A 13,918-nucleotide genomic window follows, 5' to 3' on the forward strand; every position below is an offset into this window, starting at 1 on the left:
TGCATTCAATATTTGATTTGCTTTCTGATAATCGATCGTTTTACCATTTCTAAAAATTGTATAATAGTTATCCATTTAAATATTATAAATCTAATTCAATCCATACTGCAAATATGTTAATTTGATTACTAGATTCAAATGTAACTAAGTCTCCACTTTAAAGTTCAATAGGATTTTGGAATACCGTGACGGCATTTTCTTGATTGTTAGACTTACTAAAACAGTTTCTGATTTAAATTCTATAATTTGTTTTTGATTATCTGCGTCGTTATCATTAATAGGATTTTTTTTACATTGGTTATCTTGTATCATTGAAATTATTTACTGTTCCAACTTCTTTAATATATAAAGCAGCAACATCTAGATTAGCTTCATTTACATCAAGATTAGCAGCGTTAACTTGTAATCGCAAGAAAAAATTGAAATTATTAGTATTATTGACAATTTCTTCACTTTCAGCAAATGACCGAGATTCTTTCAATATAGCGTTTTTTTCAGATGGATTATTTTCTTTCCAAATACCAAGACCAACAGTTCTACCAATACTACTGCTGACACCACGCATGATGAACACCATCTTATAGGTTTTATTTTGTAGTAGTGCTGGAAGATTACCTTTTGGAAAGTGCATCGTATAACTGTTATTACCTGTGCATTTATATCTTTCATATTTTTCACCTCAGAAGGATAATTCATTAACTTTGTAACTTGTTGTACTATTACCACCATTGAAAGGAAATTCGTCATATTTCAGTTTATAATGATTATCGAAAATATGTGGTGACGCAAAGATTTTTTCTAGTTGGTATTTTAAAACATATTGATATGTTGAGATTGCGGTTTTTACATTATTATCAATATATGATTTACAAACTGCATCTTTATCATTTTGTGGATAACCTATATTACTAATTATATTATTATTAAAATTGTTAACTTGATTGTTTCTTACTACTGTTGTATCATTGTCGATGTAGACTCTATTGACAGCGTCACTTGCATTGATGGGATTTCTGATATTTTTTATAATATTACTATTCATATTATTTTCTTTACTGTTTCGTACTATTGTGTTATCATTGTCGATGTAGGCTCTATTGACAGCATCATTTGCATTTGTAGGATTTCCAATAGTACTAATTATATTACTATTGAAATTGTTAACTTGATTGTTTCGAACTATTGTTGTATCATTGTCGATGTAGGCTCTATTGACAGCGTCATTTGCAGTGATGGGACTTCCGATATTTTTTATAATATTACCATTCATATTATTTTCTTTGATATTATATACTATATTATTATGCGTATCAACATACATCTTACTGGCAGCATCATTAGCAGCTTCGGGATATCTAATATTCATCAATAGTTTGCTATTGAAGTTGTTATTTTTGTTATTTCTAACAATTGTGTCGTTATTAACATTATTATTGACATATTTCTTAGTAACTAGATCATTTTCATTAGTTGGACTATCACTATTTATAACTTTATGTTGAAATTTTGAATCTATGTTTTCATTTATTTGGTCTGAAGTATTCAACGCTTCAATATTCAATATATAGAGCAGCTATTTCAACTGTTTCACCCACCGACAACGAAGACAAATCAATAAAAACATTGAATTCATTAATGTTAGTATGTGTTGCAGTCGATTCAATAAGCTTGAAATCATAAGTTAAGAAATGTTCAGTACTACTTTGTCCTGCAAATCCAAATGTAACATTTGTTAGTGATTCTGATTGAATTAAAAATCGTAGAGTATATCTAGAGCCTATATTTACATTAAGAGCTGATACATGTACTTGTGCTACTTTTGCATTTGGACCTGTAACTGTAAAAATAGAATATGGTATAGCAAGAAAACTGTTATCGGGACTTACTTCACTACTAGCTTTTGTTCTGCCAGTTAGATGAATTTCATAAAAATTATTATAAACAAATTTACTTGCAAATGTATGTTCTAAATCTTGACGCATTATATCTAGATTTTCAGTTATTGATCTCCTGGCTCTGTTGTTTGTTTCAGTTAGCTTAGAATCTATGTATTCTTTCGTTGGTAATGTTACTATTGTCGGTGTGAAATCATGATTAGCGACATCTATAGAGTATATTATATCATCTGTTTTATTGTAATTTTTTACTGAGATATCATTATTGACATAGTTTGAAGTAGCTAATTCTTTAACTTTGTTAGACTCTACATTTTTTAGGGAGACATAATCATTTGTTAGTGGTTCATATGTTGGAATTCTTAATATTGTACTTTCTTTAATATATTTATCGATGTATGTTTTGTTAGCAGCATCAAAACCATTTGTGGGATCTACTAAGTTTTTAATTTTGAATTTCTGTTTCATATCAATATCTTCTTCCAAATCAGATTTAAGATAATTAGTTCTCAAATAGGGTTTCTGTACAAATAGTGTGGTATCCAGATTTGCTTGATTAGTCGAAGACGTACTACCAAATACATTCATAGGCATTATATAACTAAGGAAAATTTTCATTACAGCATCTTCATAATTTATATTATTTTCAAGCAAGTATAGAAAATAGAGACAGTATGTACCACACATCATACTATGAATCCCCTGGATGATGTAGTTGTGATATTTAATTGGTTTTGGTAACTGCTCAGTCAACAACTGATCTGGTGGGCCTCCGAATGAATCAAAATAGCTACTACTACCTTCGGTGAAAATATAGAAAGCAACCCAGTGAGTTCCACCTTGCGACCCATCATCATTATTACAGATACCTTTTGTTGACTTCACTATTGAGTCTCTAGGATAAATACTCACATCTTTTATATTAGCTGTAGAAAGCTTTTCTATAAGATCTGACGTGGACATAGTTTGATTTTTTAGCCCGTAGGTATTCATAAACTGTTTTGGTGTTAGAAATTTCATTTATATATTCATATTTGTAGATGTGAAGTTTTAAATAACATTAGCACTATCAGTTTTCATTCCATCTGAAATCATCATTATTTCTCTATGTCTGATTAGTACCATAAACAGTCTCGCATTTGCCGCATCTGCTCGATATTCCTCAAATAACTGCATCATTTTTGGATTAATGTGATCGAATTGAAATCTTAAATCGATTACTTGAAGTGAATATTTTGTTTTCACATCTGGATAACTTATAAAAGGACTCAGTAGTGGCTCACCAACCTATTCTTTGAAAAATAATTCAATGTCTCTATATTGATCTAAATTTTTATATAATAAACATCAACAGCATCTTTGGGATATCTAGTCCCATCAATTTCAACAAAGTATTTACTAACGTCTAGGATATCGAAAAAAGCCTTATTTTGGGTACTTCCACCTGCAGCTCTAGCAAGTGATTGGTGTGCTACAATTAAATATTTAGGACTATTGATATTTTGTGCTGAACCTATATCAACTTGATATTCCAAATCAGTGTCAACTACTTTTCTTTCACTCGTCCAAGAATCAAAAGTTATTTTGAAATTGTCTTTTATAGAATTATTGAACATAGATTGAGTTGCAGCATCTGGAATTAACGTTGGAACAAACAGATATAAACTGTTTATGGTCACAATAATAACATCTCAAATAGTTGTATAGAGTATGTCTTGTAAGTCAGCTGTTTTCAGAGTTAGTTGAAATCCTAATCCTTTTGTAATTTTTTTGAATGTTTTACAGAAACCAAAAACATGTTCTAGTGGTAATTGACTAACTATTTTGCCTTTGTTAGCTTCGTTAGCAACGCCTGTATGATTATTGATAAGTAAGTGGTGCAAAGTAGTATTATTAATTTGTACTTCTATTTCATCAATTTTATCAAAATATGACATTAAGTCTCCGTCTTTACTAGTTAGAACTCTCATTATTGTTGAAATCGGTCCTACATATTTATTTTGTTCTGTCTCTGAGCCACCTGTTATTGAAAGAGTAGCTTCCTTAAAACAGTATGCAAATGCATCGTTGAATAATCTAATAACGTCACCGTTTACAAAATTATTATTATTATCCCTCCTAACTGTTATATCATATTGAAGATAAGCGTTTCCGTTTTGGTGATAGTTGTTATTTTCACCCCAAATGAGTTCAACATTTTGATTGGAATCGTTGAGATTGGCTCTATGTTGGTGATATATTTTTGTGTAGTCTCTTTTAGTTATTGATGTGTCGATAGTTGTTTCGTCAATTAGTTGAAAGTCTTCGATGCTCATTTACTTTCTGAAAATCGATTAGTAAATTTTAAGAAATCTTGAACCAGAGAGTAATTTTTCTTTGAATTCTTTTAGTTCATCATTGTTATCTGGGTTTTTAGGTTTAACTTTAACACTTTTTATCCTTGAAGTAGTAGTATGTAAGTTGGGTCTTGTTATTAAAGTTTTCGGCATTTACTTAATAAAAATCAAAAATTACGAAACTGTTATATTGATGTTTTATAATTCCTTAATTGATAAACGAAAAGTAACAGATTGACCATTAAAAGAAACGACGTTCCCATTTTCGTTTCGTAATCTAAAGTTGATTGTAGATATAAAATTTTTGGTTTCCATCATAAACCACATAATTCCACCTCTAATTTTTTCAATATATTAGAAACCTGGAATTACCTGGAAACCTTGAATTAGTAGTATGTAAGTTGGGTCTTGTTATTAAAGTTTCCGGCATTTACTTAACAAAAATCAAAAATGATGAAACTGTTAAATTGATGTCTTATAATTCCTTAATTGATAAACGAAAAGTAACAGATTGACCATTAAAAGAAACGAAGTTTCCATTTTCGTTTCGCAATCTAAAGTTGATTGTAGATATAAAATCTTTGGTTTCCATCATAAACCACATAACTCCACCTCTAATTTTTTCAATATAATTGAAACCTGGATTTACATCCATCGTAAAGTTGTGAATTACACGAGCTCTTTTTCCATTAATAATCATTCCTTGAGCAATATCACATTCAACAAAAAATTATCAAAAGGTGTTATATCAACAGGATGATCAAATAAAATTTATTTTTTATTAACTAGTCTTGCATCAAAACCCAGAATATTTCTGATTGTTCCAGCATAAGTGAAATCTAGTTCCCAAACGTTTTCAATTTCAATTATAGATCCTTGTCTTGTGAAGTTTGGTTCAATTGAAAATGGAAATGTTTCACCGTCGGAATCTCCGTTTAAAACCATTAAACGTCTGATTTCTAAGTCTATTTCTTCCAACTCATCGGCACCTTTCGGAATAACAATGTCAACAATCATTTTATCTGATTTAACATAAAAAAATTTGTTGTATTTATCTGTAATTTTGAAAATACCATTATAACCAGTTAAAAATGTAATTGCTAATTTAAATTAATTGTTTTTATGAAGTGATTCGTCTAGAATGTTTGAAGTGATTCGTCTAGAAAAAGCTCATGAGTTGATTTGTCCATTACAATTAGCATATGTTCTTCAATTTTTGCTCTAGTGTTGAACGCTATTTGTTTTAGTGTTTTATTGGATGGTTCCATTTATAAACACCATTTATAAATTCATAAACACTACTGAAATTTGTTAGTAGCAAAATTCGATATTGATGATATTTTTGTTATTGAGTTTTAACTTTGTCAATAGCGTTTCGATATTGTTGTTCTGTCTCAATCTCCTCACCTTTTTTGAATAAAGCATCTAGCAATTGTGAAGCTTCAATGAGGGTATCAGTATGACCTGCTAATTCTAATCCTAATAGAACTTGTAATCTAGTCCATATCTCCTCGGAATCTGATGGCACTACTATTATATGTTTTGTCTCATTCAATGAAGGCATTCCATTGCCTTCTAAATCTGATTCTAAAGATTCATATGTTTTGATTCCCCACTTGCTATTGCTGCTATTGGAGGATTTAAAATCTTTTCAACTCGCGAAGGAAGTTTATCCCTTATATAGTCTCGTCGTTTAGATTTATTATCGTCATTTGGTTTATATTTTATTTCATCCAGAATGCGAGTGAAGATAAGGGTATCAATATCACTCATTTTATTGAAATCATACTTTGTTTGGGTTAGAGCTTTTTGAATTTCCGGTTTTAGTTCGTCAATTTTTTTTCTTCAATTTTCATATCATTTCCACCCATAGGATTGATATAGATATCATTTAACATAGCACGACCTTGGTTGTCTTTAACTATTTTAAATTTGTTAGTATTCTTGGCCATCAAACCTAATGTTGAAAATAATTCATCAGAAATTGTTACAGCTTGAGGAGGTTCTAGTACAAAATTGTTCACGACGTTTGGTGATTCTAATTCTTTAACAACTTTAACTGTTTCATCAATTTTTTTAGTTATGGGTTCGAATGTTTCTGCTAATTTTTTATCATATGTTTGTTTGAATATCCTCTTCTTAATTTTTCTTGCTTTTTCATTTTTCTGTTGATCAGCTAATTTTTCTAGTGAGGCTAAGTCTTGATTCATTAAAACGGACTTGATTCAGGAATAAAAATCGCAGTTAATCCTAATCTATATTTACCTTGATATATATCTTTCGACATATCAATTGTTAGGAGTTGATTTTTGGTTTGCCAACAGATTCTTTAAATTCTGCAAAAATCATATCCATACTAGCTTTATCTTGGAATAAATTTTGGAGATCTTTACAATTATTTGGTCTGAATAAGTGAAAGATATTACTGTTCGCTTTTAATGTTCTTTTTGGTAATTCATAATAGTCCTGACTAATAATGAAAATAGAAATATTGTTATGGAGTGATCTTTTGAATAGTGCTTGTACTCTGTCGTCATTCATTTCTCTTTCGTTGAGATCGTCTAAAATAATAACAGTTGACTCACCTTCGTATTCTTGTGGATATTTCAATTCATTAATATTTTCATGAACAGATATTTCGACGTCAGAAGGTTCAAAGTTTTCATCAGTGAGACAACCTTCAACAGTCTTTTTGTTTTTTAATACTTTAGAAATTGATTTCCGAGGTATTTTTTGTTGGAAACATTCTATCAAAGTTTGATATGTATCTTGATGAATTGATGGTGAATAAATATATATTTCACTGAATTCGTTAATTATTTCGATTATCAATTTTGTTAGTCAACAAGTTTTTCCACAGCCTGATGGTCCTGATATTACTACTCGTACTGGAGGTTTTGGATATAATTTCCTTTCCATTTATATTTGAATAATTTATTTTAATTATAAATGGAAGTTAAAATTGTTACTTGTCCAGTATGTTAGAAACCCTGAATGATTATGTTTTTTACTGTTCTGATGGTTATTTATACAATCGAAAATGTTTTGATGGATTAGATTTCAAAAGTCCTATAACCAGAGAAAAAATTACCTATTGGTTACCTTTGGAAAGAATTGATGATAATATAGTACGATTCGAAAAAAAAATCTAGAAATAAGATACCAATAATAAAATATGATTCGCGTGGTTTCGATCAATATGGATTTGACGTAGAAGGAATTGATGAAAATGGAATTGGTAAAGTTGATTTCAACAAAGATGGATTTGATAAAGATGGATTCGATAAGTTTGGTTTCACTAAAATTGGATTCAATACAGAGAAAGATTAGTTGATTTAGATAAGGCTAAGAAAGCGATTGAAGAGGACCCTTGCAATATCTTTTTTGCAGTTTAAAGTGTGAGAGATAACTATGATTTAATTAAGAAATGTGTTGAAATGGAAACTAATACATATAAATATACTTCCTCAAATTTGAAAACAAATATCGATTTAGCTAAGTTTTTTATAGAAAAAGGTGGGTCTTTTAATTTATTAAATAAAAAACTTCGTAAAAACAAATCAATTGCGATGTTATCAGTTCAAATTATTCCTAAAAATTATCAACATCTCACCAAAGTATTGAAGGATGATGATGAAATTTTTAAAATGTTGTTAAATTGGATAAAAGAGTGATCGGTTTTCCGAGTGAAAGTTTAAGAAAAAGGTATTTATCCAGTATAAATGATCTTTCAAACTGATAACGAAGTTTACAATTTTAGATTAGCTACATATTTAATTTCTATTCAATTAAAATTCTTATCGATTTCAAATTTAATTGCTTCAATTTTATTCCCAACTGATTTTAATTCAAATAATTGTGTATATATAAATGGTACCGAAGTGTCCTATCAGTAGTATTGGAATCAGAAATCCTGTTATGTGTAGTGATGGCTATATGTATGAAGAGAAATGTGTAGTTGAGTGGATTAATTCGAATTGTACTTCACCTATAAATCGAAAATTTATTGATTTTGTTAATATTTGTGAAATAACTGAAAAGTGTTTATATGAATATTGTGATGACATAGAAGACCCATACGAACGCCTTATTTTTATATATTCAAAAGAAGAAACAATAATTAAATATTATTTAAATATGGTTGAAGAAGATGATGAAGTAGATATAATTTTTGATAAAGATTTAATGTTGAAGCTATTTTAAAGAAATAATGCATTGTTCGAATTTGCAAGTGATGAATTAAAAGATGATAAAGAAGATGAAACAGTCGTTCTTGCTGCTGTGAAAACTACTTCTAATATTATAACAGGACTATGCGATGAAATTTTGATAAATCATTTAATCTATGAAACTGCATGTTATTATAAAAATGTAAATTTTAGAGATGACTTTCTTTTAAAAATAAATTAAATCTTGACTCTATTAACAATATGATCGAAGAATTAAACAGTATGAAAAAGTTATTTGAATAAATTGCTTACTAATAATTGAGAGAAGAATATTAATTCCAATTCGAAAACTACAACAACAAAATTTTTACATAACTCCAAATAAATTACACAAACTAATCATAATTCCAGAAGCTTATTATATTTTAAATCAAATAAATGATGAAATTAAAAATCAATTAATTAAAAATAGTGATGCTTGAGCTTGATATTCCCCAAGTTATTACGTAGATTTTTGTAAAGGTTTTGAACTTGTATCAACAACAGAAAAAGAATTTGTACTTGATTATAACAAATATGAAACAGTTAGGGGATTACGTGCTATTTCTGAAGGTAACTGATCGAAAAAGGTATCAATTTTTAATACATACTCAATTATGAATCTGTTTTTTAGTGTGTATATAGTTGTATTCAAAATGTCGACAGAGTGTGAACATAAAACGTAATCGTTATTTTTATGAATATTGTTAATGCAAAACTTAAAAATTATGTGTTTGCCAAAGTCTGGATATACAGGCATTCGAACCATTTTTTATCATTATGTGAACATATTCATTCAAGTATGATTCCATTTTATCGTTATATGAACATATTCATTCAAAAATGAATCTATTTTTATCAGCAAGTGAACATATTCATTAATTAATAAATCTATTTTTAGTGTGCGTAGTAGTAAGCGAGCTCTATATATACACATATCCTATAACAATAGTATGCGAAGCTAGAGCGAAATGCGAAGCATGAGCTAGTAGTAAGCGAGCTCTATATATACACCTATCCTATATCAACGATATGCGTAGCTAGAGCGAAGTGCGAAGCATGAGCTAGTAGAAAGCGAGAGTGAGATGCGAAGCAGCGAGCGAGCGTTAGTGGGTTGAGGATAAGGTTCCTGTTTCGGGGATGGATGTCTGGAGCTTGCGAGAGATGTCCATGCTCGGAATTGGTGCCTTATCCGCAATCTACTATACTACTGTTAATCTTGCAAGATCTTGCAATAATCTTGCAAAAAAAATTAATCTTGCGAGATCTTGCAAGACGAGATCTTGCAAGACGGAGTTATTCTTGCAAGATCTTGCAAGAAAAAGTTAATCTTGCAAGATCTTGCAAGAAAAAGTTAATATTACAAGAATCCTGAAAGAATCTTGCAAGATTAACTTTTTTTGCTTTAAAAAAAGTTCCCGATTTGAAATTCCAAAAAGAAAATAAAATCAACTGCAAGAGAACACATCGTTGGTACAATTTTGAATCAGAAAACGCTATTATTTTTCACTTGTGTTTTGATGAATTACGATGAATTGTTGGCATATCCAGAGCTTTTGCGCTACTTAATGCAAAATTCTGACAGCGTTTATTTTAGTTTCAGTTTTAGTTTATTATTAACTTGCGTTTTGTGCGAAGGAAACGACTTAATAATTTTCTTCTTTTCAAAGAAAATTGACTATTGTTGCATTTTTTTTTAAATTTTATCACAATTACCTGTCAGACAACGAGAAAAACGGTCCTTTTAGTTGTAGTATGGATTGCCTGGGCCCTTAGTGTTTGTCAGTGAAAATTTGCAATTGTTTCTAAGAGTTTATTGAAAGATTCATAGAGTTTTTTGAGCAAAAAAGAATTTTTTCTTTATAAACAGGTTTTAAATGTTTTTCTTGATTAAGATAAATTTTCGGCACAACCAGAGTTTTCTGTGATACTACATGCAATGAACTGACGGCGTTTGTCTTGTTTTCAGTTCTGAGTTTATCAAATTGCGTTTTGTGCGAAATAAGCAACTCAATAATTTTCTTCTTTTCAAAGAAAATTGACTATTGTTGCATTTTTTTGCAAATTTCATCACAATTACCTATCAGACATCAAACAAATTAAAAAAAAGAAGAAAAGAAGAAATGGCGAAGGACTTTCTTCCATGTGATAGATTGATAATTCGATGTCTTTGTTTCTTTTTGTGATGGTTTTTTATTTGTTTTAGATTCAATTGTAGACGCTTCCAAAAAGTTTTGTTGCCAGGATAGGACTTAGGATAAGGACTTAGGACAGCTCTTTCGGCTATTTTGAACGCTTTTTTATGTTTTTTCAATGTTTTTTGAGCCAATTATTTTCTTCAATAAAAGTTAATCTTGCAAGTTCTTGCTAGAATCTTGCACGAAAAAGTTAATTCTTGCAAGATTCTTGCAAGATCTTGCAAGAAAAATTTATTGTGCAAGATCTTGCAAGAATCTTGCAAGATCTTGCAAGATTAACTTTTTTTTCCGACTCGGGTAGTTAAGAATATTGAAAGATCTTATAAGATATAAAAATCTTATAAGATCATACAAATTTGTATTATTGAGACAAGAGAGTTTAAATCTTAGAAGCAACCTAGATTCAACTCCTGTTGCAATTCTTCAGCCTTGATTGCCTTCCTTGTCAATATCTCCCTCTCTCGGATCAAGTTCGATATCTCTTGACCCATTCTTTGGAGCTCCGAGTTCTTCCCCCCTATCTCCCGATGTGCCCTCTGTACATCACACTCTGCAGACTGCTTCTCCTTCTGTATCTGTTTGACCTCTAACTGCTTGTCAATCAGTTGTCTGCCAATGACGTCACGATCGTTCACGATTTTGTGCACGTTGCGTGATTTGTTCTTCTGCGCTATTTCGTACCTAAAAAGCCTTTTTTTATATGCAACTTGTATGTTTTAGGATCTAAAATTTGGCAAAAACATAAATGAGCGGAATTCGAGCGCATTGTGGAATGTTACATTATAAAATCATAAAAGAAACGAAAAATTCATACTTGTCAACCTAGTTTGAGAAAATCAATAAACACAAAGAAATTATCAAAGAAATTGTAATTATCAGAAAATTGTTTTGATACTCCTGCTATTAGAACGCTATCATAGCATATGACTACACTATAAACAAAAAAAACTCGAATTTTCGTGTGGAAAAATCCCATGATTTTTTACAGTTCAAACCAAAATTACAGATAATTTCATGCATTTGAAACCAAACATTTCTGATTTCCCAAGTCTGAAACCATACATACCGAAGATTTCCTCTTTTGAAACCATACATACCGAAAATTTCCTCTTTTGAAACCAAACATACCGACGATTTGCTACGTTTGAAGACATATAACGAATCTTGAGTAATCGAACGTGTCCAAGATTTCTTTCGTTCCGTACTGAACCTACAGACAATTTCCCACGTTCGAAAACAAATATACCGAACAAAACAAACATACGTATAATTTTTTACGTTAAAAACCGAACAGCTCTTATGTCGTTTTTGTTGGATCTTCTGAACTAGAGTCAGCAGCCCGTGGAACTTGATATAAAACTATCGCAACTGAATTTGGGATTAAATTAACCGCTTAAGTATGAGAGAACATACTTATAATAAAGACTTCATATTTTTAATCGGATTAGTGAACGAAAAGATCAAACGGCTTAAATTTAGGGCTATTGCATTGAATATTTTGGCACACTGGGTATTTTGGAATTGAGTATATTTTTATGGAACCCCTTAAAAGTTTATTAAGTTAAGAGGTGCTTTTAATTTTTGTCCTACCTGTCGAGGAATCGATTGAGTTTTTCAGACTTGAGGTCGGATGCCTTGAGGAGTGCCTCCAGTCCATTGACCTTCCTCTTCTGCTTCCCAATCTCAATTGCTAGCTCTTCCTTCTCCCCCTCCAACACCTTCACATTCTTGTTCAGACCTCAAAGAACAAATTCTGCCGTCTATGAGACCATACGCTCAATTTGAAAATTAAGATCTGGGCAATGGTCTGAATTTGAGTTTGGACCATGGTCTGGAGATGGTCTGATCAGAACTCCTTCGGTCTGGAAAGTCTGATCAGAGACCCAATCAGTCTGGAAAGTCTGTTCAGAGCTTATTTTGGTCTCGAAAGACTGATCAGGGGGTAATTTCGGTCTGGAAAGTCTGATCAGAGATAATTTCGGTCTTGAAAGTCTGATCAGAAAAAAATTGGGTCTGGACCTCAACCTGGGAAGCGAACGCGAAAAAGTCTAGCACGCTCAAACGCTGGTACGTCGGTAGTTCTCGCACTCTAAGTGTGCGTAAACTGGCGACAAGTCTATTGACTCTGATTTTTTGATCTGGTCGCCTACTCTAATCTAGTATTTTGATTTGGGGGGATTAGTCGCCAATTTACGCATTGCTACTCTCGCTAAAATTAGCATCAACGACGTGATGAATTTAGCTTCGATTTATTGACATTTTGTCTGCAATGTTCGCTTTGTTGCTGATTTCAGCAAATATGGTTTTCAAAATGTTACGGGGAGAACGCAATGGGAAGGGGTGCTTTGCGGTGCGTTTAGACACTTCCCAATATCTGACTAAATTCTGACCTTACCAACTTCTGAACGAGCCAAAGTCGGACGACGGGTCTTTATGCTCTGGACGAGTATGATCACACAGCATATTGATCTGCAAGGGTCTAATCGGAATATTGCACTCTGAGCTGCACTCAAAATTCTAATAGAGATTCAACCAGTTTTTTTATTAAAAACCAGGCCTTAATTATTCATTAAATTGTTCAGTCAGAAGGAATCTTTGAGTCGTGTCCGCCGTCAAATTTTGGGAAAAACAAGACCTTGTTTACCGCATGTATTATCATTTGAGGATAATTCGGATGAATCTATTTATACGGCATATATTTTCTATTTCAAAATGAAACCATCAGATGCTTATTGGATAATTTTCATCGAGCGATATTAAAAGTTTTAACTGTTTTTGATATAGCTTTATTATACGCATTGCTATAAATCGACTTCCAATTGAGGTTAGATTTGCTTACAGATATTGTAAAGTTGACTCGGCAAGATAATGTCATGCGCCGTTGATATAAAATAACAAAACACCAAACTAAGGTCAGTTGAGAAAATCAATATCTTGTTCATGCGCTCTGATTTAGACAATGAGTTATAGCTGTTACTATCTGATGTTGAAGTTTCTCATTCCCAACCAGTAATTATTTGGTTAAGATACTTCCGGACCTAGAGCCATTTCTAGGAAATTGGACAGAGCAAACTATATATGGTCAGTTTTAAGACTCAGTATAAATCATGATGCGAACAATTGATTTTTTTCCATTGATAACAAGGGAAAGTTCTGAAACTTTTTCATCTGACAAATCCGAATAATCTACTTGATGAATCAATCGCATCTTTCCTGTGAATCTATAAATTCTTCTGTAAAAATCATTTTATTATTTTCTGACTCTTCAGACATCCATTTTT

At 31.1% G+C, this 13,918-nt stretch overlaps 1 protein-coding gene across 1 annotated transcript in view; it reads right to left on the reverse strand.

Moving 5' to 3' along the window:
* Positions 1 to 13,918, reverse strand: part of LOC142339872 (cilia- and flagella-associated protein 58-like) — a 47,368-nt gene that overhangs the window by 17,396 nt on the left and 16,054 nt on the right. The window contains exons 6-7 of the mRNA XM_075390191.1: positions 12,228 to 12,375; positions 11,035 to 11,318 (exon numbers count right to left, since the gene is read on the reverse strand). Of these exons, the coding sequence (XP_075246306.1) occupies positions 11,035 to 11,318; positions 12,228 to 12,375 (432 nt within the window). The remainder of the gene's footprint in view (positions 1 to 11,034; positions 11,319 to 12,227; positions 12,376 to 13,918) is intronic.

The sequence above is a fragment of the Convolutriloba macropyga genome, chromosome 5, assembly GCF_964194025.1.
Source record: "Convolutriloba macropyga chromosome 5, txConMacr16.3, whole genome shotgun sequence".
Classification (NCBI taxonomy): Eukaryota; Metazoa; Xenacoelomorpha; order Acoela; family Convolutidae; genus Convolutriloba; species Convolutriloba macropyga.